The sequence below is a fragment of the Pleurodeles waltl genome, chromosome 1_1, assembly GCF_031143425.1.
Source record: "Pleurodeles waltl isolate 20211129_DDA chromosome 1_1, aPleWal1.hap1.20221129, whole genome shotgun sequence".
NCBI classification, from domain to species: Eukaryota; Metazoa; Chordata; class Amphibia; order Caudata; family Salamandridae; genus Pleurodeles; species Pleurodeles waltl.
The window spans coordinates 822,520,933-822,547,995 of NC_090436.1; the positions used below are offsets into that span (position 1 = coordinate 822,520,933).

The 27,063-nt window shown below is 42.7% G+C and overlaps 1 protein-coding gene across 1 annotated transcript in view; it reads left to right on the top strand.

Annotated features, from left to right (window-relative positions):
• Positions 1 to 27,063, top strand: part of PGM5 (phosphoglucomutase 5) — a 712,996-nt gene that overhangs the window by 147,080 nt on the left and 538,853 nt on the right. The window contains exon 4 of the mRNA XM_069228665.1: positions 24,366 to 24,491. Coding sequence (XP_069084766.1) covers positions 24,366 to 24,491 — 126 coding nt within the window. The remainder of the gene's footprint in view (positions 1 to 24,365; positions 24,492 to 27,063) is intronic.

Consider the following 27,063-nt stretch of genomic DNA (forward strand, 5'->3'; position numbering starts at 1 on the left):
CCAAGTTGAACTGGTAAGATTCAAACCTGTGACCATTAAATCAAATACAAATCCCTGCAGTTGATCTATTAGTCCAGACCCAACTACCATACAGCACAACATCCCCAACCAGTGACTGCTATTATCACTGACACCTCTATTTACTTTAGTGTTTCTTACTCCACAATTACCAGACGAAGCACTCAACTCAGGCAATGGCTCACAACACTAACACACAGGGCATGAATGTAGAGTATGAAATGCTAATCATTCACTTTTACAATATGGGTTGGATATTTCAATATCTTCCAGGAAAAGGACTGGTCTATACTCCTTGTCCGAGAACCTGTAACAAAATCACAGAGCAAGACGCACAGGCAGGGCAAACATTAAGAAGAATATGACACTGAGCATTACTTTGTACAACTGAGCAATTCTTGTTTGTTTCAGCATTAGAACATACATTTTAAACATTTCTTTGAACAAATGTACAATTCCTTGTTTGTTTCAACATTAGAACATAAAACAAGTCGTTTTATATGATATTATATGATATAATTTCCACTTTTTCTAGTACTACTTCCCATAACAGCACAGCAGATAAACACCCGCTCAGTAACTCCTCTATGCATGACATTATACCCCTGCTTCTCCTCACTCCCTGCATAGGAGGCCAATAGTTGTCCTACTTCTCATTCCATCAGTACGTTAGTGTCTCAGGGTACCCATTAATTGCATTTTCCTATTGAAAACGCATAAGAGTTTTATCAAGATTCAGTGTTACAGTTGACAACATTTAGTATCGCTTACATGTCATTATCTCTTGTGTTATTGTTCGGCCTCAGTCACGAGACTCACCAAGCAGATGGATTAGTTTAATAAAAAAACTCTTAAGAAGCTTGTTACATCCTGTGGACTGTCCCACACAGACAATACACCTGTGAGTAGCAACGTGGGTTCATCTGACATGTTCCTTCTTCACTAGACATGCTCTAGTGCTCCACACGCGGTGTCACTTGCTTCCCACCCCTCTTATGACAAGCATTGTTTGTCAGTACCTCAGCTCCATGTCCCTCACTACACATGCAGTAGTATTCACAACGGGGCGCTTCTCTGATTTAGCTGTTGATGCAAGCAACTAATCCAATATCTCACTGTACCTTTCTCCCTTAGTACAGTTCACTGTCATTGCTACTTTGAAAAATGTTCATGGCTACAGGTATTAAAACAAAATGGCTACTTGACACTTTGGATTCAGTTTACAGGAATGATATAAGCAGCTCCCAAGTAACACCACACCACCAGAAGCTTTCATCAGCTCATCCTTTCTACTGAGACACTCCGACTGTTAGTCGAGGATCAATGCCTGGGATGGAACTATTGCAGCACACCCATTTGAAACATTCCACAGGAAGGGATAAAGAACACAGGAGTATACAAAACTATGTCAAGTTATGGTAAATTCATCACACACAAAACTTGCATCAAGCTGTACATGATACGTTTCATTTGAAAAATAGGACAATTTTCTTCAAGTTTAAATAAGGGTTTTTGTGCTGAATAATTATTTGATGATGTATTCGCATTCCCTAGCTTCTGATACAAAGTGCAATTTCTCGTGAATAATATGAAAACAAGTTAATACAGAATATTCAAAAATATGTATTTTCCTATAAAACGAGCAAAAAACTAGGAGATTGTGGTAACATCGTTTCAACATCTGTGTGAAGTAACTTAACAGGAGAGAAAGAATTTACATTGGCAGCAATTCGGATACAGATGGAGCAAAATTACCGGATGCAATTTTGCACTGCTTGATTCATAGTGGGTAGGGTTTCCCACACCCAGTTTTTATGGACCCAGTTTTTCTAGCTGGTGATTCCATCTGGAAAAATTGCATGAGGATTTGGCTGCAGCAGTAGCCAGACTTCACTATCTCATTTCCAAGTGTTTTTTGACAGGGGAGAGCATGCAATGCTATTTGCATGTTATTTGTGCTTGCAGTAGAGCCTCTGGCGGCGTGGATTCACCAAGATCCCTTGATATTGGGCATCAGAGCATACGGACTTGAAAGGAACATATTTCTCTCTATGCTGATGACATATTGCTGTATATCACAAACCCGCGCTGGTCCCTAGAAAGGATTCTTCAGATTTTTCATATCTTTAGGGAACCTTTCGGATACTAATAAACTTGCATGAATCCCTCGTCTTTCAATTGGCTAGGGCCCCCCTTGTGGTGTGACCGGCGTGAACTGCACCAATCGCCTGGGAGGGGTTCACATATTTGGGTATTTACATCAAAAGGGACACAGGAAATTTTTTTGAGGCAAATCTCCTTCCAGAATTGAATAGGCTACACAGGGACGTGGACCAATGGCACACCTTGCCACTATCACTAATGGGAGAGTGTCTCTCTATAAAATGATGTTGCTCCTGCGATTCCTATATGTCTTCCAAAACACCCCATATAAGGTTCCAAAGGAGGTGTTCTGATGGATCGAGCAAGAAGTCAGGTTGCTGCTTAGGGATGGAACTGGCTCTCGCATCGCACTGAGTAAGCTGCAGTGAGGAGTGTATGCAGGAGGCCTGGCTGTTTCAGACATTACCAGATATTATCAGGTGACACAATTAGTGATGGTCAATGATTGGGTATTTGTAGAGCAAGGGGACCCGGCATTTTGGGTGGATGGGAATGCCTTTGGCAACAACAGCTACGAAATAGCACTTTATAGGCGCTCCAAAGGGGCAACCGTTGCCATCTCATAGTGAGACCGTCTCACGAATTTGGAAGGAGGTGACAAGATACTTAGGACAGGAAAACACTCTCACTGATCATACACCCTTGTGGTGCAGTGATCTACTGAGAGAAGTGGGAGAACTGAATTTGTTAAAAAAATGGGCGCTTCTAGGATTCACCATCTAGGAGATGTATGGAAGGAGCAGGCATATGTGTCTTTTGAAGATTTTAAGCAAGGGTATGACTTGGTGCACTCTGAGCGCTTTAGATATCTTCAACTGGGACATGCTTTATGCTGCTGCATATTCAGGAGGGTGAACAGTTGCCGGACGCAACTCCACTATAGGACCACCCTCTCTCAGAACCGCTGTAGGTCAAAGCGATTTTGATGATATATAAGAAGCTGATGAATAATTCCCCTGACCCGTTGATTTCCTTTTGGGTGGCTTGGGATGGAGGTCTGGGAGTGCTTGGGGATGACAACTGGAAGGAGGCAATACAAGGCCCTAGGGAGGTGGCCAAACCAGCTCGTTCAGATTGATTTAACTGAGAATTCTACACAGGGTGTACTACCCAAGGATGCAGCCTCATCGGATGGGCAGGGGGCACTCTCCGCTGTGTTTGAGACAATGTGGGCAAGAGGGCACCTTATATCATATTCTATGGACCTGTCCTGAGATCAGACACTTTTGGGGGAATGTGACTAGGATCATGACAAGGATGCTTGGGTGGGAGGTCCCTCTAGACCCTTATTTACTCTACTTAAACATCAATGAAAGTTGACCGAAGTACCTGCGACTTTGGTTAGCCATTGCAGCAATAGTGGCTAAAAGTAACATAGCTTGAGCTTGGGGAGCGGGGCAGGTTCCCCGATGTCGGAGCATGGAAACCTGTCCTGGATTAGAGTAGGGGGGGCAAGAGGGTAGTCTACTAGAGTGGGGGGTTCTTCAAGAAATGGAACAAGATATGGGGCAGCTGGAGCATGTATAGAGGGGATGAGTGGGAAAATGGCTGAATGGGAAGGGGTTGGCAAGCATACAGGGGCAAGATATATCTTCAACCCTTCATTGCCCCTGTTGTTCGAACCCCTGATGTAAGCTTATTACATACCTGCTCATGTTGTTTAAACTTTCTCTTGCAGGACTAAGAAATGCTAATCAGGGTCAATTGTCAAGTGTGTGCAATAATTGTTTTGTGTTTACCAATAAAAAGATTTTTAAAAAAAAGAACATCTTCCACTTCTCTCCTATACTTTAACCACCGACCTTCCTGATCCTACACCTCTCCCACAAGCCCCTGTAGACATTTATCTCTTGCTTAGAGCAGATGGTAAATGTTTGTTTTAAACCACATGGGAATGAGAATTCCGTGTTTTTTACAACCTGAAAAATTGGTCCCCTGTGATAATTTCCAATTTAATGGGGTTTTGTTGGTGTCTGGGTGGTACTGGTACAGACGTATTGCTTGCAATTTTATTGTCACTCACAAAGTACCCATTTTTACTGTCACTTAGGACCATTGTGCCATTTGGGTTCCAGAAATAAAAACTGTGCTGTACAAGAGAATACTGAAATTTAAATGCAATAAGGAATGTGTAATTTCAAATTATGGAATTTAGAAAATAGCGTAGACTGGCATACAAAATGCAGCACAAGTTGAAGTATTTTACGGAGCAGTAGTATTGCTAAAAATGGAATGAAGTACTATTATTGCCAAATGTAAACAAAAAGTATGCAAAACAGCAACGTTATCCACGAATGAATCTGGTATGATTACCAGATGATCTCTATGAAATCTCCATTCTGAATAGTATTCACAGGGCATCAAAATAACAGGATATGTGTCATAAGAATAAATCTCCTCGCCAACACGTCCCTGCAGCCCTTAGCTGGATACAAATGTGTTCACTTAGGCCAGGGTAGAAGGGATGTTTTTCATAGTTTCAAGGTTTTATAGAATAAATATTAATAACGATAATAGAGTATGGTAAATGCAACAAAGGAAGCTGATAATTCTTTGTAGCATTTCTTAACAATAGCACAATTAACCAATAATTCAAAACACTTTTATAAAAGGGTAAAACCAGGAATGTTCTGGATGTAAGGAGTCAAAGCACATAAAACGTTTCCTGATAGTGTCCCATATGTTAATTGGCCAAGCTATGTGAGCTATTCTTCCCATACTGGGTAAATGTTCGACCTTCCCCTTCTAATCATTATTTGAATGTAAATGGTAGACATCTTTGAAGCTCTAGCTGGATTTATACTCTGGTTGATTGATAAACTAATGTCCACAGAAAGATTTTGATCATTAAAGGAAAATCTGAAAAGTTCACAGAAAGCATGAACAAGCTGATTATTCTGAGCTTGGAAATATTTGAGTGCCCAACGTATTCGTCTAACATAGAAAACGAGATTCTAATATTGTTCTCAGTTAATATGTATACTCAGCTGATTTCCTTTTCATTCTAACTTTTCCATCTGTGAGCTTTAAAACATTTACTGTGTCATAAGGGAGATGACATTAATCTGTTTTTCATGACTGGTTATTAAATAATTCTGGATGCAATGTGTACAGGATTTGGAGGGATAACATTCTTGGCTTTTGAGACAAAGATAGATACCCATTGAAAGAGAAAAAGTGATGTAAAGGTTTTTCTCACAGTGGCAGAAAAAGGTATTTGTTGTGCATGGTCCCTCAACCAATGCCGTGCCTGTTTTAAAGAAAATGCTAACTGATAAAATGGAGAGTTTGGGAATTTGACACCACAATTTTCCTTAGATGACAAACTTCTTGCCTCTCTTGAATGCCATCAAATGTTAAGAATAAACTATAAATAATGCTAAAACAATTTTGGTATATTTATTGGCAATTTTGAAATATGGTATCCAATGATAGGAACCAACAAACTATGAATAGTTTTCACTGTTCTCAATCAAAAAAGGTTGGGGCTCATTATGTTTTCAGTATCATGAACCTTCTCCTCGTTGCATCCAAGCTCATCTTAAGTTTCTTTAACCAAACTTGAGGTCCACGAACCTAAGGGGCAGAGTTAAGAGCCCCTAGCGCCTCCTTGCGCCACATTAGTGTCATTTTTGATGCTAATGTGGCCGAACAAGGGCAAAATCGATGCGCTAAATTTACAAAGTGGCGCAATGCATGCATTGCGCCACTTTGTAACCCTTTGCGCCACATTATGCCTGCGCCAGGCAAAATGTATACAAAGGGGGGTGTTCCCCCATTAGGGGGTTGAACAAATGGTACAAAGAAATGTAAGAGATTTATTTGAGTCATTATTTTCAGCACTTTTAACGTCTGCTCAGAACAGGTGTTAAAAGGAGGCACACCATTGTTTACAATGGTCCTCAAAGGGATTTAAAGGATTTGCGTCAAAAGTTTTTACGCTAATCCTGCAAAGCTCTGAAGTAGCATCAAACATTCTGACGCTAGTTCCCTAACTGCCGCCATGGTGCACCATATCTTAGATACCGCACACACATGGTGGCGTTAGGGAGGGTGCTAAGGGGCGCAAGAAAAGTGGCACTGCACTGGGTAAAGCACCACTTTTTCTTAAATATGGCCCTAAATGTTTAATTTTAGAGCTATTCTAAAGTGAATCGAATCTCTTACGTGTATCCTTAACACAACTTAAAGGTAGAATATATGAATTATTACATTTGTATTCAGAGACCTAAGAATAAAAAATACCCTTAGCAAAAAAACACATTTCATAATACGTCTGGTTAACTGACACATAACAGAACATTTTCATTGTGGGCATAATATTTAATCTAACCATCCACATATTCTAATCATTTTATATTTGGATTGGTAAAACTATTTGGTAAATGATAAGGGAGTAAGGGATGGCCTTGTTAAGTACTGTTTTGTAGATGGCAATAGAATGTGTATAGTTTCCAAAAACAGAGGCTTTTATGTAGCAAAGAAACCAGTTGAAAAATGTCGATGGTATTAAAGTTCATGGTCAGTAATCAAAATAGACCCAAACTCTGAGTGCAAAACGTCAGCAGTTAGGTGTTTATTGCGAAAATATAATCAATCCCTGATTGTGGCACATGGATTTGGTCAAAGAAAGAAAATTATTTCTTATCTGTGTTCCCTAACCTCCTAATGTCAGATTCTGCCTTTTAAAACACAGTTTTCTAACACGATTCCAGTTTTTTGTTTTGTTTCATATTAGTGAAAGGATGCAATATACATTTACAATCCCCTTAAAAATAAATTATCCCCCACACACATATTTTTTACACTTTTATTCCAAAAGTTAACATCAACATTATTAAATCTATACACATTTCTAATTGATAAAGGAACACAAGTTATTAACAAATCAAGAACGAACCACCTGTCTCCTGAGTGCGTGATTTACCGTTTGACAGATGGTACTCAATCTGTCATGGTGGCGAAGGATTTAACCTCTTCCATCCTGAAGAACTACTGTCCATTAAATTTAGAAATTACCACTGACCCAGTGGTACTACAAAGGAGCCACCATTATGACAGTCACTTTTAATGTATAAAATGTTTGCTGGATTATTACTGTTGGTTTTCACAGCTGGTTACAAAGCGTTTAGCATTTTTTTGCTTATCAGACACAAATTCCCAAATCGGGAATTTTGTCTCTAGGTGCAAGTTACTTATTTTTTAAGTCCCTAACAGAAATTTTAAAAAGCAATTCACTATCTATCCTAAATAGGACGGGCAGTCTAACGTTCTTCCTCCAAAAGCCCCTAATCTGTCGGGCAGTGGGAGGTCATTTTCCATGGCTGGAGTCAAGGGGCTCAGTTGATGGGCAACTTTAAGTCTGCCTATCTCTAAACAACTAAGGTGGACTATGGGTTTGGCATGCAGGGGGCTCTCTATCGTTTGTTTTGGAGATTCTATAACTAAACTCTAAATTGAGCCCTATGTCTTTCTCCTCAAAACAAAATGTTAATATTTAATGATTACGAAAAAGGACATTCAGCACATCTTCAACTCAAACAAAAAGTAGAATAGCAGTTAGTCACATCAATGTGGAAGGGACAAAAAAACAACTTTATCATCAGATAATATAAGCAGCAAAACATTCTAGTTGTCTCAGTATCTCCTAAAAGAGCATTTGAAGTCAAAAGAAAACAGTGAGTATAAGAGTGACAGCACAATAGAAGACACAGTGATAGGTTTCTCACATCTCACTCTCAGAGAAGATTCCCCACAGCCCGTGACATGAAGGATGACTGTTAGACTTGACCCTCTCTGCAGGGTCACACTCAAACCTTTTGCCTTCACCTCTTCTGTTTTCTGAACCTGTTTCTTTTGGCTTTTAGGACTCTGTACACTTTATCACTGCTAACCAGTGCTAAAGTGCTGGCGTTCCCCCTCTAAAACATGCTACAATTGGCTTACATCCAATTGGTGCATTTAATTACTTGTAGGTCCCTTGTATGTGGTACAATGGGTTCCCAGGGACTGCACATTAAATGCTACTTGTGCATAGCAGCACTCATTGTGCCACTCACTGAAAGTAGCCCTTTAAAACATGTCTCAGGTGTGCCTTTGCAATCTGTAGTACAGTTTTAAACTGCCAATTCAACTTGGCAAAATTACCCTTTTGCCACACCTAAATCTTCCTTTTAATAAATATAAGCCACCCCTAAGGTAGGACCTGAAGGGTGCATTGTATTTAGAAAGTAGGACAAGTGTTTTTAAGTTTTACATGTCCTGGTAGTGAAAGAAATTCCTAAATTAGTTTTTCACTATTGTAAGGCCTCCCTGTCCCATGGGATAACATTGGGTTACATTATTACATTTAATATTTGCTAGCTTTTGATTGGAAATAGGAAAAAATGCAATGTTTGGACTGAAATTAATTGTAATCTAAAATCCTCTTTAGTAGTAAGGTAAATTTCAAAAATGCCACTTTTAGAAAGTTAGCATTTTCTTCAGGAACTTTCAAAGGTCTTGTAGGAGGTTCCAGCTAGTTAGACCTGTTAAGTGCTTACACATCAGGATTGTCTATTGGGTCCAGACAGTGAAGAGTAGGACCTAGGTGTAGCTCGGAGGGGGTGGAAGGGCGGAGCTATTCTCTCCCTCACTTACATTTCAAGGGGTTGCCTTTTATTGCTCTAGACCTCTGGGAGCCTGGCAATGGAAGAAAGGGAAGGAAGGAACATTCCAGAACTAGATGTAAGGGGTGGACTAGACATTTCCTCCCACTTCAAATGGTGACATCAGGTGTAAATATGGAATCTCCTGAGCCACCACTGATTAAGACACTACTGGAACTGTAGACATTAAAGAAGAAGGACTGCCTTGTTGTTTCCCAGATGGCTGCCCTGCTGCACGAGGCTTGCCTTGTTCTCCAGAGGACTGCCCTGCTGCTTGAGGCCTGCCTCCTCTCTGAGTAAGAAGGCTGAACCTGCTCCCTTCATCCTATGCAATCCTGAGTAACCCAAGGGTCAGTTGGCTGACCTCCTGCTCTAAGCTACAGGGACACAACAAGCTGCAGAGACCTTCCTGTAACTGCCCAAGTGACCTGCTGCAAATAACCCAGCCTGGACCTGCAACTGGACCTACTTGGACCCGGCCTTGCCTCAGCCCTGCTGGCCTCTGCTAAACAGAGCCCCTGTTCCCAAAGAGGTGCCTCCACTGATCCTGGACGCTTGGCTGGCATGACAGTGCACTCTTCTAAACAGATAAGTAAAATTCTGAAGTTCTGGGCTCTTTGCGACTGGGAAGAGGCCGAGTCTCACAGAGATTCTGGTACCTATGATGACTGCCAACAAAAAGATCTGGTGAGCTTCAGTTTTTTGCTACAGCAACTGCCAGCGATGAAGAGCAATGCAATTTCAGGCCTCCTCTTTGCATTACGCTCTCCCTGGTCCTTGTTGCCGCCTCCACTGCAATCTGGAATCTTTGTGCAGGACTTAAGAAGGTAACTTTTTTAGTGAAACTAATCTAGTCTCTGTATCTGTCTCACACTCCATCATGGTCAGCCTAAACTTTTGACTTTGCCCCAGTCTAGTATGACCAGATGATCGTGAGTGGCATATCCTCAGACAAGCACCTTTTTATGCTTTTAGGCACTATACTTACCTAAACGTTTGTAATTGCAGATCACGGGTACTAATGATTGAATTTTTGTTGTTCTGGTATTATTTTATTTATTAAATTCCCTCTATTTTTCTAAATTGGTGTGGCTTTTGCTTGTGTTGTGTTTTCACTTTATTACTGTTGGCATACTGCATAAATATTTTACACTTTGCTTTTAAGGTAAGCCTGATTCCCTTTGTGCCATACTACCAAAGGGTTAAGAGCAGGTTAATTAAGAAGTGTATGTGGGTCACTCTGACAAGGAATGTTGTTGTTGCTTGAGAGGATTTTCTACCCCCCTGAACCAAAACCCTAATTTCTTACAATTACCATAAAGACCCTGTCCCCATAGACAAGCTCTGGAGTGATCCCCATTACTAAGAAGATGAATCAGCCAGAAATCAATCCCAAAATATCTAGAAAACCCTTTCTAAGTTCACAAATGGAAAAAACTCTTTGCTATAATTCAACTTACCGCAGTTAGATTCCAGACAAATTAGAAGGAAAATCAACTTTGACCCTGTCAGGTGCAGGTTTACCAAGTAACTGACAGCAGCCCTACGAGGTAGCAGCAATCATGGGCAATATAGCAGTAAAGCAAAGAGAAAGTGCTGCATAAGAAGTGGGGGAACTTTGAGAAACTAGTTAGGATTGGGGTAGATTTTCTACAATTACAGACTATTTCACATGATAAATCCGGCACCTAAACTACCATCTCCTCAGATCTTTTCTGGACTTGGAAAACCTCTACCTGAAGAGGAGGCCCTGGTGAAGGAAGAATGCTTACTTTTGCCAGGAAGAAATAGCATTTGAAACTGCACACAGAGGCTTAATACATGTTTAGCCCTGGATAGCAGTGGTAAAATGCACAAAGCCCTAAGGGCAACAAAATAGGTTCATAAAAGTGGCAAAGAAGAGGCAAAATGTTTGGGTAAAGACCACCCTAAGGTTGACAGGTTTAGTACATGCTTTGACCACACAAGGACGGGTTTATTGAGTTGCTAGGTGTACCCCCTTCAATGTAAATAACTCTATTTCTGACATATACGTTTTTATGTTTGATGATTTATTTTTAAATAGTTTTTTTGGCTCTTCAGGCCAGAAGAGCTCTGTAAAGTGTTTCTTCCCTCAGCATAATCAATCCTGACCAAGGAAAATATGTAGAGGATGTAGATGAGAGTGCATGAGATGAAGAAAAGAAAAACAGATAGGCAAAGAAGAGTGCAAGTTTTCAGATGTGCAAGAGCAAATGTGACTGAGGAGAGTCGTTTATAATTTGGTGGGAGTCCCACCAGCCTGCATGGTCATGGGAAGCCGTGAGCTCCCTGCTTCTCTAGTAGAGAATTACTTGTCATATTTAGATATCTCCACTGGCCTGGTTGGATCTCTCTTATGAAAATGTATTCACCTCTACAGCAGAAGCACTTTTGTCACTGGTATGTTAGAGCAAGCAGCCAGTTTTTTTCAATTTTGCTCGCTATTTGCTTTTCATCTTTAGAAACAAACCCACCATTAGGAATTTGTTTCTGAAAAAGGAATAACTCAATGGTCTTGTGCTTGGAAGGCTCTCATTGTTTTTCCTGCTGGTGCCTGGCATGCCTCCCATAGTGGACTCGGAAAAATAAAGCCTGTGATGATAGCCCCTCCCTAAATAGGCTGTCTAAATAAGACAATGCAACCATCACTATGACCAGGTGGACCAGTGGTGGAGGCGCCGGCAACTCAACAGTTGAAACTGGCAGAAACACCTGAAGCTCCATTGGTAAGAACCCAGTAGTTGCCCCATCTCTAAATTGGGAGGGGAAACCACACAGTTCTGTGACTGGACACCTGCAATTTCTTGTTGGAATCAAGCAACATCCACCTGATGTGCCCTAAGAAGGGTTGCTTGTGTTCTGGTTCAAGGAGGATGTGGTCTTGCAGTTGGGCTGGGATGTCCCTAATGGAGTAGGGTCTAGGCTGATTTTCATAGGGTTGGTTCCAAACCAAGGTGTCACTGTGTGCAAAACAATGATGAACTGAGTGATTACCAGAGGCTGAGATTAATTCAAGCATTCCATCCATCACTTTTTTGTATACTTTAGTGCAATGTCCTAAGTGGGTCAGGTGTATACAGACTAGTCCTGTGAACATTGTGTCACTGGAACCAAGCTATACCCAACTGATGAGCTTTATTAAGGGTCAAAATGGTCTTGGGTTACTTGTGTTCTGGTTCCGAGAGGACCTGGGGTGGCAGTTTGGTCTTGACTGTTCATATTGCAGTAGGATAAAGACACATATGGGTGGATTCAAACAGATATTACATAGTGTGCAAAATAACAGACTGGGATGTGGACCGAGTAGTGTGTCCAAGGATGTGGCTGAGAATAATTTAAGGATTCTACCTGTCACATTTTTATGTACTTCAGTGTGATGCTCTAAAGGGATGGGCATGTCCAGTCATGGGTCCTGTGCACACTGCACCACTGGAAGCAAATTACACCTGACTGATGATCTGTAATAACGGCAAAGCCAGTCTTTTGCTGCTTTTGTTCTAGTTTAGGGAGGACCTGGCCTGGTAGTTTTGTTTGGACTATTCGTATTGGAAGAGGGGCAAGGTTGATTTGCATATGTCTTGGTCCAAACTGTGAAGGCATGGAGTGCAAAATAATGATTGACTGGGATGCTGCTCTGCGAGATTACCAGTGGCTGAAATTAATGTGAACATTCGACCCATCACTTTTTTATATAATTAATTGGAACTAGAATCAAGGTCTTCTGTAAGTAAGAGACTGAAGATGAAGGGTTTAACAGTAGACCTTCATACTAAATGAAACACATTCCATACAGTGGCCAGAATCAATTATGATTCCCAGTTTTTTAATCTTGTTTCCAAGAGAGTTGGAACCGGCTAAGTAGAGTGGCTGTTCACAACCTTAAAGTCTTGTTCCAATATCTTCCACTCTAGTAACTGAATGACATCCTTTCTTATTTATATGAAATAATTATATTGTAAATATCTTCGATAATAAATTACTTTTCCATGTGATGTTTATTTTTCATCTCTGTCACCATTGAAATAAAACAGTTTCAGGTGCTAAAAAAAGCATGTAATAGGGAGGTTCACAAAACAAACCTATTAGCCAAAATGAGGTTAAAAAAGTACTATGGGTCTGATTTAGATATTGACTAATTTGTTACTCCGTCACAATGGTGATGGATATCCCATCCGCCAAAATCTAAATCCCCTTATTTACTTTGCGATTTAGATTTCAGTAGACTGATGGTAGCCAAACCACCAGTAGCTAAATCAGGCCAAATATGTTTCCATTTCAGACAAAAGGCAAGTGTCTTCAGATAGTCAAATCTAGAGCAGGCTACTGTATGACTATATATTTGACCCCACCCCATTGCATAGGCCTTCTACAAAACATACTTTATCTACCACTAATTGTATTACATTCAACACAAATATTTTTTGTTTTATTAACTCACTTACACTGAAAACCAAGGCCTTTTCACTAAAGACCCAATTTCCAGGATATTTGTCTCTTCTGTGCATTCTGCATTTGTGCATGAGCAAACAGGCAGGCATTTCTGCTTCTAAAGTAGGGTTAGAAATGAAATTTTTTACATTTCATTGGGTCTCAAAGTCATTGGGTGTTCCCCTATGGCTGCATGAACTTAGTTTCCATGCACTAAAGCTCAGGGCCTAGATCATAGTGCTGCTACCTTCCAGTCTCTAGTAGGAACGCACCACCCCAGACTACAACATTGCTTACCCAGCTGTCATACTTGAGCTTCTGCAAGGTACTTGACACAAGTGCCCCAGCACCGCTCTCGGACATAGTCAGCTAATAATAACTGACCTGGGTGAGGTGGAGAGCATCTAAACCTGACCCCTACCGTGAATGCAAATAACCCCTCAGAGACAACCCATTGCTGTGATCTCTGATCACTGTGAGTAATTACCTTTGATGTCTGCTTCATGGTGCAACGACAAGATGTGGTTTACATTTACTAATCTGTCATATGAGCTAGCTAATAATTATGGTATGACAGTTTTATAGGTTCATGATGTTTAAAAATGTTTGCATAGCTGACATTGAAATACGAGTTAACATTATTTACAACATTTTTTTTCATTCCGCAATCATGTGCAAAGACCTGTATTCTGCTTTGAACTTCCACACGCTAATCTCTCATCAATTCAGGTATTTATTTTCTCATTACGGCAAGCACTTTATGCACATCTTCAGAGGTAACCTAGGGCCATATGTACGAACACATTTTCTCATTGACACAGAATGGGAAAAACCCTTTGCTACATCTGGCCCCTAGTGTATAAAAAGTCTAGGCGTTCCCTGTTAGCGAGGGAGGCCACTCAATGTCAGGAGACATTATGATAAACTGAAGACTGCCACGCCCATGAACCTGGACTATCTTCTCCACAAAGTCTGAACTCATCTCGGTTAGACACAGGAATGGTTTCGTGTATGGGCATGGGGTATAATTCGGGAGATCAACAGACCACCAGGGAGGTTTCTGTTCACCTATATAAAATGTTAGAGCTTTTATGTCTATTCATACTTATAATAATAATTGCCTGTAATAATGTTTTGCTTTTATTTCCATGGCTTCTTGTCATGATTTATACTACAGATTAAGATATAATAAACATGTCTAACAATCATTGTGACGGCATTGTGTGGCGCGCTCAAGTATATACATTACCCTGTCTTTACTGGCCTGTCCGTGATGTAGCCCACGGTATGTCAGTGAGACCCCTAACTGTTCTACCATGGCTGAGGGCCTAGAAGTTATCCACATGGGCCCAGATGGCCATATAAATCTAACATGCAAAAGAGTGGGGAGGAGGGGTACAAAATTCCTTTTGGCTCAAAACAGCTCAACTAATTTCATAGTTACATTGGGTAGCCTAGAATGTTAAAAAGGCCAGCCCCTTCTATGGAGAAGTGAGCATTACATTCCCTAGAATGCTCATTTGCTGTCCCCTTTGCTGGGAACCACAGGGGCTCCTTGCTTCTAATAAAGAACCTCTGGTTCACTGCTGTGGCTAAAGAGGTTGCTCCTGTCATACATACACTGTGGGAGCACCCAAAAGGCTACTGACACTACGACTGTGGAGTAAATGTATGTAGGTGTTGAAAACAATTATCTGTCAGCCTAGCTGCTCTGATCTCATCTTGCCTAGTTTATAAGTATTACTTATGCACTGCACTCTCTGATTTATCTGCACCACTTTGGTGGCCTAGAATCCTTTATTAAGTATGTGATTTCTTTAAATGCATTAGCTAATTTTACACTGGTAATATCTCACCTTTACCAAAAAAGGATAGCTGGTTATATAATTGGATGTCTGATGATAAACAAAGTGACCAACCCACTTCAATAAATGTCTTCTGTTTTTCCTTTTCATTCCTCTAAATCAGTTCCCATGATTTAGGTTCAAACATCAGCCCTCTCCTTATCTTTCTCCTATCTCAGTGCATTGCTGTTCTTTCCATTTGCCTCTTGTTATTTATACTCTGGGCCTTTTACCATGTCCTATGGTCTATGAATATGAGGGGCCAACATTAATGCCCGTTCATCCCTTTAGAAGGCTGTCCATGTGATTTAAGGCTCTAATTTGTTGAAGGTTGTTGTATTTGGGAATTCCTCTCCCTGTGGACTGTGCTGGTGGTTCTGTGAGTTGGGTGCTGCTGGGCATCATTTTATTTACATCTTTCCTTCAAGGAGCACAATACCAATTTTACCTCCATCTGATTTCTACTACTAAAGGCTTTGATGACAATCATTCACATCTTTCCTGTCAGTTAATTGGAAAACTGTAGTCCCATCCATGATTCTCGTGTGGCTGGACTACTGTGAAGTTTTGTAAGTAGGTCTACTGCAAAATCTTGGGTCCCAACTCAGCAGCTTCCTGAATCCTTGGGCTTAATAAACATTCACACATTTCTACACAAAGTATGGCTCTTCACTGGTTGCCTTTTATGAAACTCAGCCATTATAAATCTTTCTGCCTTAGCCTTCAAGCATTCAACAGTCTGCTCCTTAGTGCAACCAAAATCTTTTCTTTACTTTTGGCCATTTAGCTCTTATCATTCTGAGCTTCCAACCTTTCATGGAATTCAAGGAGAATCAGGACAAGTAACAAGGCCTTGTCTTGTGTCATGCCTAGAATGCTATCCTTCTCTCTCTTCGCATGACTACTGCTCTTCTTTCTTTTCTCAGATAACTTGAGAGCTGCTTGTTCTCTTTACCTTAGAGTCTCTCCTGAGCATGGTAGCCAATGTTCTAGTGCCAGTACATCCAGATCCCAAGTATCTGTGTACTTTATGAATGGAAAATCATTCAGTAAAGACCAGGGAATTTGATCAAATTTGATCTGTTAGGAATGTAGATTCATCTCTAATATCAATGTTATATGGGCTGTCAATGCCCCATGCCTCTTCTTCCAACTGAGACATCATCCAAGCAGGATCTTCAATAAACCTCTCCTAATTGGACCCTCTTATTTAACTCCTGTAGCAAACTTCTACGAAGTACTACTTTTCTTCTCCATTTATGCTCCTGTATGCCTACCTCACCCAAATTTGTATCTTTATGCATCTCTTTTCTCAGGTACTCAAACATGCCACACTTCAAGGCTCTTGAACAACCAGCCACCTAATACCACTAGACTGTCAGGGTTGAAGTCATCAGGGGAGCTTTTCTATCAGGCCAGGTCACTGCACTCACCAGATGCCCCACTTTAAAAACTCCTGCAGCCACCTTCCCCACGGGATTTCTTGGGCATACAGCTAATGCTGACAACACAAATACAGTCCTCATGTCCACTAATGACTTAAAAAGCATAGATACAACCATATGCAGCCTCACCTTCAATGAAGCATGTTATTTCTCTAAGCACACACTCTTTGTGCCAAGACAGTCTTATCTGATTGTACCCGTTCATGGGCTCATAATTAGGGTTACCTCTTCTCTATTCCATATTTCAGCTGCCCTTGACTCCTCACTAAGTGCCTTCATTCTGTTTTCTTACATTTTGGGCCTTTAGGCATCAGCTGTACACCCATCTTGTTGATATGGCAGCAGCGCTCTTCTACAACCACCTTCTCCCATGACATTTGCTCTATCCATTTGAGCTAACTTATTTTTTTCAGATTTTTTAATGAGTATTTTGTAAACAATACAACAAACAAAGCAACATTCGCACCCTCCATGGGTGTCGCAGTAAGTGTCCAGTCGCAAACATATACAACTGCAGCTTTTGGAATGAGGTGGCAGGTTACATACATCAGGTAGATCATATCTCTCCCCGCATCTAGGATCCTTTCTATACTCCACAAGATGTAGTCCTCCAAACAGGAATGCATGTTTGGGCCTTGAGAGTCCCCCTTTCATCTCTTCAAAAGCTCCTGCCATTGTCTCCATAGTTTAACATGATTTTGAGAACATCCCCTCGCCCGGTAGATGAGTCCCAATATATTCCACAGCCGGTATCCTGCCACCCTACATAGTTCTGCAAGGGCACTAGATACCCACAGTGGTGTCTCCAAAGTCAGCTTATTCGCCCAACCCGTCTTGCACAACTCCCACTTCCAGTTCCAGAACTCCATCGCAGTGGGCTCTGGTGGGCATACAACTCTGTCCAGTCCATATAGTCATCCCACATACCCCAGGGGTCCTTTGCTGTCCTGTCCACCACCAAGAAAGGTTCCCTCTGATCAGCAAAGGACCAGTCATTGACCGCTAACAATTGGGACACCAAATAGTTGAGGTGCAGATCGAGCAACGCTATTCCCCCTGCCATCGGTCCCCTGGATTAGACAAGGCCTCATCTCCGCCTTCCCCTCTTTAAAGAAGTGGTTAGTGACAACGCAGAATGTATACAAATGTAGGCCCTGATTTAAGAGGGCCTAGCGTGACTTTAGAGCAGCCTTAGCATCATTTTTTGGACACTAAGGCAGCGCTACGGTGGCCTTTTCTCCACGCCATATTTACAAAATAACGCAATGCATTACACCACTTTGTAACCCTTTCAACTACATTACTACATTATGCCTGCACCAGGTATAATGTGTGCAAAGGGGGCAGTTGCCATTAGGGAGGGCCAAAGAAAGGGCACAAAGAAATCTAAGAGATTTCATTGAGTCATTTTTTTTGGCAATTTTAACGCCTGCTCAGGGCAGCGGTTAAAAGGGGGCACACTATTGTTTACAATGGGCCACTATATACTGTTCAGAGTTGGTGCCAAAATCCTGGCATTAACCCTGAACATTACATCAATAGTGTCAGAAATTCTGAAGCTATTGCCCCCTACCCTGCGCCATTTAAAATACAACGCACACATTGAGGCGGTATGAGGGAGCAAGGGGCTGCAAGAAAAGTGGCGCTACATGTAATGGAGCGCCACTTTTCATAAATCTGGCCCTTAGGGAGGTAGATTATTTTAAATAGAACCACTCTGCCAAACCATGAAGAGAGGCAACTGGCACCACTGCTCCATGTCCCTATGTAAGTCTTTCAGGATATTTCATTGGTCACATAGATACCATGATAGGTAAACCTTGTCTCTTCACATATCAGTGGGCCAGATCCCCCTGCCCCCACACCCCACCCTCCCATCCTCAGCTGATAAGGCATAAGGGTAAATAGAATTGATTTCTCCCCAGTTAATAGTGATATCGAAAATGAGCCGAATAGTCAAAGAACCTCTAGAGTCCTTGGAGGAACTCACTCGGGTCCACCAGGTACTGCAGGAATTATCAGCATTGAGGGAGATAACATCTACCCAATCAACATCCCTGTGCAATCCCCTCGGTATTACATCCCACCTGATCCAGTTTGCCATCAGTTCTATGAACACTGCAAATAGTAGGGGCGATAAGGGACAGCCTAATTTGAACTCACCTGATGACGTTTTTTGACTCTAACTTTTGTTGATGGCTTACAATAAAGGTGGCTCAGTCATGGTCCAAAACCCGTCTGCTCCAGGAGATTCATAAGACAGGCCCACTCCAGGGAATCAAAAGTCTTCTCAGTGTCAAGCGCCATGATCACTGCTGGTTCCTGTACCATACGTCTACAGATAAGGCAGCCAAACAGACGTTGACTGTTTTGTGGACCTGTAAGGAATAAAGTCCGGAGCCACAATGTGATCTATGACCTGCAATAGATGATTCACCAGAACTTTAGCCAGTATTTTTGTTTCTTTGTTAAGGAGGGATATGGGCCAGTACAAGGCACAGTCCTCCGGCTTCTTACCCGGTTTAATGATTAGTACTACTTGAGCCTGCCAAAGGGTTTGGGGCAGTTCAGTCTGTGATCTGGAGGTGCAGAAAAAAGGTCCCTCAGCAGTGAAATCACCTTTTTCCTAACACATTTGAAGAACTTCACTAGAAAGCCATTCAGCGCAGACAATTTCCTACATTTCAATTGGACAAGGACTGTGCAATCTCCCTTTCTGTGATGTCCTGCTCTAGAGAAGGTCTAGCAGACCTTTGCAGATGTGTGACTGGTTCACAAAGTCACGTATGGCCCTCTTGGCCTTCATAAAGAGGTCAGGGCTTACAGATTATGAAAGAACTGTGCAAATGTTTGGCCTATGCCCTTGTCTGTGTCAAACAGGGTACCCTGGGGCAAAAAGACCTAGAAATCCATCTGAGGCCTTCCTCCTTCTTGGCCAAACAAGTCAAAGCCCCTGTTTATAGATCAGACTCTGAATCGTCCTGTAAGGTGTTCTGGCTTTCTGGTGCAACATCTGGCTTTAGCGTTCTCAAAGCTAAGATTCTTCTCTATGTGTCCCCCTGGTGTGACGGCCCCTGTCCAGATCCCCCTGTCAAGCAAGGCGGAGATCTCTTTGCACCACCAACAGCGCATCGGGAATCTCAGTCAGTCAGTTCCCCTTCCACTCCCCCTGAACAAGGTCTGGAGGCAGGTACCAGGATGTCAGTATTAACCTTTAGCCATTTCATACACCTTCCATTGCTACCTAGCATCTCCGGTGGTCAGCCCTTGTTTAATCACCCAGAATAGTAGGGACATGTGTATTAGGATACCCATTCCCTTAGATCCCTTGGAGTATCCTGCATGAACTACGGTTTGATATCGACCTCTGCCTAAAAAGCTACAATTGTTACCAATTAGCTGTGTCTCCTGCAACAGAATAAGGTCAGGAGAGTGCCCACTCAAATACTTTATCATCACCCCTCTTTCAGTTTATTGCCTAGGCCAGTAACATTCCAAAACAGAATTCCGAGGGAGGTGCCTCCTCTTAAAGCTGGCAGCCCAGACTGCTACATCTTTGGAAAATGGCTCATAGTCCCCCATCACACATCTCGCTCTTTGATAAGTTGTTGGCATGCCGTGCTATGGCCCCCCAGTCCCACCTACACTCCATGCCATCTCATGCTGGGAGTTTACAACAACTCACCACCCCAACGCTCGAGTTGCCTGTGGTATACATTACCACCTGCATAAATTGTCCACAAAATGTAGTCCATGGGGGCGAGGCATTACTGCACAGTCCATGGTCGCTTGTTAGTCTTCAGTTCCACTGTACAAAGCCCCCAGCTGTGCCAATTTGGGCCTCCATCTTAGCAATGTCTGTGTGCCTCCATCATCATATCAACATATCTACAATCATCAAGGTTACCACCAGTCAAGAAGGCTCCTCTATGTCTTCTCCAGAGACCACCCTGACCCCGTCTGATTGTCCAGATCCTCTGTATAACAACTCCTGTCAGTTTCAGAGCGTAAAGTGGCCCTCTTGCAGTGCTCCTCTGACTTTGTCTATTTTCATTTGTGCTTTGACCTGCTGTTTTACCGCTAGGAATGTTTCCCTCTGGCCCTGCTCCACCACTGTATGATCCAGGTAAATGTTAACGAGTTGTCCCTCCATTTGCCATTGTCCATGAGCGCAGGCACACTGAAGGATATTATTCTGGTCTCTAAAATTCAGTAGATTCACCGCTATCAGTTTGGGGTTTGTTCCTGGCACTGGAGGTTTACCGGGCACGCTGTCTCAACCGTATCGAAGGTCGAAACCTTCCCCTCCAACACTGTAGATGCTTACTACGGCTCCACTAATAGTTTGGTAGAAGGTCCCTCTGCATGTGCAGGTATCCCCACCAAATGAATGTTGTTGCGCCATGAGCACCCCTAAGCATCTTCAGGCCTAACTGCGTGAGGTCTACATTCTTTTGCAATTTGCACAGGTTGGCATTGTGATCTGTAATCCTCATTCATAGTTGCGCCAGTGTGGGTTCTGCAATGGCAGTTTGGTCTGGTAGCTTTTTATGATCCGCATGCAGTAGATCCACATTCAGTACCACCGCTTCAATTTTCTGCTTCAGGGTTTCCTTTTGTATGTCGAATTGCTGCCAGTATGGTGGTGATATGAGCTGCTAGGTCCAACTCAGCCACTCTCATCACTGAGTCATCTGCCTGGGTCCCCTACCATCTGGACGAGAGTCTCTCTGCTTGGTGCAGACCACTTGTGAAACAAGGCAGGTGTTCCCACCAATGTGGCACCCCAGCCTCCTGTGTATACAGTAGATGTATGAAGGCTCCTCATAATTAGGGTCCTGGAAGATGGGGTATCCCCAGTCAGTCACTAGAGCCCATCAGCAGCCCTTTGTTAAATGGGGCAAGAGCTCCTACTAGAGTGGCCGACTCAGTCATCAGTAGATACTGTAATTCACAGAGTCTACTCTAAGTAGGTTCCAAGAAGAGGGGGCAATCAATCACTTTAGACCATCAGAATTGTGGTCCTGAGTCCTCCTAATTAGGTCTCCAGAGTCACCGGGGCCCAGAACAGAGCCCAGAGGGGAGCAGGCACACAAGCTATCTTCTGCCTCAGAGCACAGCAATAAAAGACCCTGAAGGCCTTCCCCTGGCTCATAGCATTGGTGTCAGCACACTCTGTCACCCCTGATGGTCAGCCCCGCCACAAGGGCAAAGTCCTTCCAAAGCAGGGTGCTGATGTGCCACTCCACGGCCCCATACACACCACGTAGCTCTCCCTGCCCTCTTACTGGCCTGTAAAGGCAGCTGGAGACCCCTCACCATAGGGTGTCGTTAGGCTCTTGTTCACCCACCACCACTGGTGGACCTCCTCACTAGGCACAACACCGGCTGAACTGCAGCCCTGTTAAGGCTTTCGTCACAGCTGTATGGCTTCCTCTGTCCAGCTCACGCTTTTCAGCGGCCACCATTACCACTGCACATGTGAACCCAACATCCTCCAGTGTCTCAAAAGGTCTCAACAGACCACTGTTCACTCTTTTGCAGCTGTGAGAGTATCACCAATTGCTGGGGGCTTTGTGATGCTGGCGGCATCAGGATCTCTCACCAGCAGGCCTTTGGCACCAGGAGCTTGGCTTTAGGCGACCAACTCCATTGCTGCCAGGATCACCCCCCAAGTTTACTTTTTTATTCATGACAGAGTTCAGAAGATGCTGAAAAAGTCAATGTCTCTGGCACTCCAAAGGATGCAGGGCGTTCAAAACCAGCACGAACCTCTTCTTTAGGTAGTTGTTTTCCACTGTTTTGAAACATCTGAGCAAAAGCTGCACTACAGATTTTATTTTTCTTCCCAGTTCCATGTCCTGGCCATACCCAAAGTCATAACCCTTTAAAACTTATACCTCCTTTGCTATTTTCTTACAGGTCAGTGGCACTATTTCTTGGCTATAGGCTCTCACTTATACATTTTATATATTTGAATCAACTGCATTTTTATTGCTTATTTGTACTAATCAATTAAAATAACAGTTATTATTAGGAAATGATTGCTCAGTTTGGTAGGACCGGAACCAAGGACTGCATATCGGAAGCTGTATGAGACATAAACCTCAGTGCTTCACAGCATGACCCTTTTCTCTCTTGCTTGTATTCTGTCACAAAATAGATGTGATACACTCAAAGACATATGCTTGTGAAACAAAGGCTAGCTTGCATTCCATTTAAAGTCTTTGTGACATTATACTCGGAAACCAGCAGGTAAAGCATTTATTGAACATTTATTTAGCTTATTGCTTGCATATTTACTGTCGGTAGGTCACGTTAACCAATAGATTGCTCTGAAAGATATGGGGACTGGTCTACTTGCTAAACTATATCCATACTTGGTTGCATTTACCTGCCATCACCATTTAACAGGCAGGTAACACGAAATTATTGTAAATAGAATTTTGCAAATCTTTTTACTATAATTTTCCAAACCTTTCACTTCAAAATTTTACAAAGGCAGTTAGTTAAAGGTAATTAGCTTATGGCACTTAGGGGTGTATTTAAGAGCCCCTAGTGTCTCCTTGCGCCCCATTAGTATCATTTTTTTACACTAATGTGGCCCAACGAGGCCAAAATCCCTGGCATAATGTATGCAAAGTGGGCGATTCCCAGTTAGGGGGGCAGAAAAAATGGCGTAAGGAACTCTAACAGATTTTCTTGCGTCATTTTTTTGGGCACTTTTAACACCTGCTCAGAGCAGGCGTTAATAGGGGGCACACCGTTGTTTACAATGGGTCCCAGTGGACTCTGCAGAGGTAGTTCCCAAATTTTGGTACTACTCCTGCAGAGTTCATCAATAGCGTCATAAAGAATTATGCCATTGCCCCCTACCCTGTGCCATGGTGTGCCGTATTTAAAATAGAGCGCACACATGGTGGTGATAGGGGGAGGTAAAGAGCACAAGAAAAGTGGTGCTACACTGTGTGCAGCACCACATTTCTTAAATATGCCCCTTAGGGCCTCATTTATGAGTCACCCATTGCATTTTGACGCTACCTGAGGCAGCGCCAAAAACCAACGCCACCCTAGAGGTGGCGTTAACATGGCACAACGAGGAGGAGAAATACTTTTATTTCTCCTCGTTTTTGCTTCTTCCATGTACGCTACATTTTGCAGCACACGTACAAAGAGCAAAACACCATGAATGATTGTTTATGTGCAGGAAGGAGTCTCTTCTTGCACATAAACAATCATTAAATAATGACGATTCGCTACTCCTATGTGTGCCTCATTGTGCAGCACACATAGGACTAGCAAATCACTGTTACGATTGTTTATGTGCAGGAAGAAACACCTTTCAGCACATAAACAATTATTCCCTGCAACTCAGACACCGTTGCACTATAGTGCACTATAGTGCAAGGGTGCCTGCGCTGGCACTGGGCAGCTAATTTTGGCGCCAGTGCTAGGGAAAACACAGTGGTGCAGCATATTGTAGTAAATATAGCGCATCCCTGCATTTTTGAAGTAACGCAGAGCAGCGCTGCCAAATTTGGCGCAAGGCCACGCCACTTTCTAGTAAATGAGGCCCATAATTTTATTTGTCATAAAAAAATAGTCATTGTAGCTTCCTAGCTGCATTATTCTTTGTTGTGGGGCATGTAGGGTGGCACTTACAGTATTGATTTCTCAAAAGTATTTCTGCGGATCTATACTTCTATATCACCAGCCCCATCTTTTTTCAAATCTATATGTTACTGTCATTTGCTCCTATGTGGGTATTTGTGTTAAAGGCATTCTTTTTACTTTGACAGTGGAAATTGTGGACTCTGTAGAAGTATATTTCAATCTGCTTCGAGGTCTATTTGACTTCAATGGAATCAAAGGCCTTCTGACCGGACCTGACCAGCTGAAAATAAAGATAGATGCCATGAACGGAGGTAAGACATTGAAGACTACGAATCACGTACTACCAGAGGAAATGTGAAAATCATATTAAAGCATGGTTTACAGTCACAGCTAAGATCCTGTATCTGGTTGGAAGAGACAAAAACATGGCCCAAGCACACTATACTTAACATGCCGTTTTACACCCTCCATGAAACAAATTGGTTTGGCCTAAAGAACGAAAGGAGATGGTTAAGATTTTAAAACATGGGGTTTACATGAAATGGGCTCAAATGTGTCTCTGTATAGCAGGAGAATAGGGTATCCAAAGTACTATGTTCTTTTCATCTGTTTGGAAAATATTCCTAAGAGACTATGCCGCGGGATCAGTATAAGGGAAGGATAACTGCTGATATGCTTAAACTGCATGTCATGTAGAAAAACACTTTGATTGCTATCTATGCCTAGACATACTATAGCCTTAGAACCCGTCGTAGCGGGCTCTACCGGCTATTAAAGGCCCGCTCCCGCGTTAACAAGGGAGAGGGCCTTTAATAGCCAGTAGAGCCCGCTACGGCGGGTTCTGAGGCTATTAGAACATTCTGCCACTCAGGGCAGAATGTTCTATTAAATAAAACAAATTCCTTACAAAGCCCAAGGGGATTAAAATCCCCTCGGGCTCCGTGAGACTTTGTTCACAGCTTTTGCTGTGAACAAAGAGAACATTGGAATGTTGGCGCTGCAGGCTTTTACCGCCCAGTAAAAGCCCGGAGCACTCCATTGTTTTCAATGGAGCTGCCAACGTTCCAATGTTCTAATATAGCCTTAGAACCCGCCGTAGCGGGCTCTACCGGCTATTAAAGGCCCGCTCCCGCGTTAAATGCCCGAGCCGAAGGCGAGGGCCTTTAACAAGGGAGAGGGACTTTAATAGCCGGTAGAGCCCGCTACGGCGGGTTCTAAGGCTATTAGAACATTCTGCCACTCAGAGCAGAATGTTCTATTTAAAAAAAAAATATTCACGGAGCCCGAGGGGATTCAAATCCCCTCGGGCTCCGTGAGGCTTTGTTCACAGCTGTTGCTGTGAACAAAGCGAACATTGGAATGTTGGCGCTGCGGGCTTTTACCGGCCAGTAAAAGCCCGCAGCACTCCATTGTTTTCAATGGAGCCCCCAGCATTCCAATGTTCTAATAATTCTGAGATTATGCCAAAAGGAAGCAACATTTAGATTTTTTAACTACTTGTACATATTCGCATTAGATTTTGACAAAAGAACGATAATAAACACAGAGAACAAAGACATTCAAATTAGAAACAAACAAAACAATGCAATCAAATTAATACAAACTTTCAGGCGTATACAGTATTTACCAAATGAGGTCAGATTAGTGTAATTCGAATCAGTATTGAGTTTCCAGGTATCACACTGGAGTACAAGAGGAAAAATAACACAATGGGAGGACAGTTAATAAGATGATAAAGCAACAATAAGGCCCTCATTTTGAGTTCGGCAGATGGAAAAGCCCGTCCGCCGAAGTCCCGCGGTCAGGTCACAACCAGTGCGGTGACCTTCCCGCAGCACCTATTACGAGTTTCCCACTGGGTCAGCGGGTGAAAACAGAGCTTCAACCCACTGGCCTAGTGGGAAATAGCCCACAACATTGCCGCCGGCTCATAATTGAGCAGGCGCCAATATTGCGGTGCGTAGGGTGCACCAGCACCCATTGTGCTTTGAACTGTCTACAAAGCAGACAATGAAAAGTGCAATGGGCTGGCCTTGGGGGCCCCTGCACTGCCCATGCAAACTGCATGGGCAGTGCAGGGGCCCCCATAGGGCCCCGTGCACCCCGTCTCTGCCAGAATTAAGTTGGCGGTGCAACCGCCATGTAAACACTGGCAGAAAGAGGGGTCGTAATCCCCAGGGCAGCCCTGCTTGGCCGGTGGTAACATGGCGGTGCTGGCGGTCCCACTGTGGCGTGTTCGCCACCGTTGTAATGTGGAGGCCAGACTGCCACATTGGTGGCAATCTGACCACCAACACGACCCTGGCGGTCTCAAGATCACCAAGGTTGTAATTAGGGCCTGAGTCTAAGGAAGAAAGTGACGTAAAGCACCTATTTTGTGATTTTTGTGAAATCACCTTTAATTGAAAGAAATTTATTATAACATATGCTTAGGTGCAGTTGCTAGATGTGGTGGACAAGGTGTATGTTAATTTCTGTCAACATGGTTATGTTTTCTTCAGGTAGCAATCCACCTTATCCCAAATGGGACTTGTGCTAGATAACCTGCTACAGTACTGACATCTTATATACAGATTTCCAGTTACATAAGATTGTCGTATCACCTAAAGTTAGCATGAGGTCAAGTTAATTGGAAGGCAACAGCTTCTAACGTAGGTAAGATATTGAATGGATTAGCTAATTTCACACTGGTAATACCTCACCTTGACCCAAAAATTATAACTGGTTATATAACTATTTCTCAGATGATAAGCAGAGTGACTAACCCACTTCAATATATGTCTTGAGTTTTTCCTTTTCGGCAAGAGACGATGAAAGAGCAGAACGACAAGCTGCTGACATGGAAGCTGGAATAGCGAAAAATATATCAGCGTTGGTCATGAA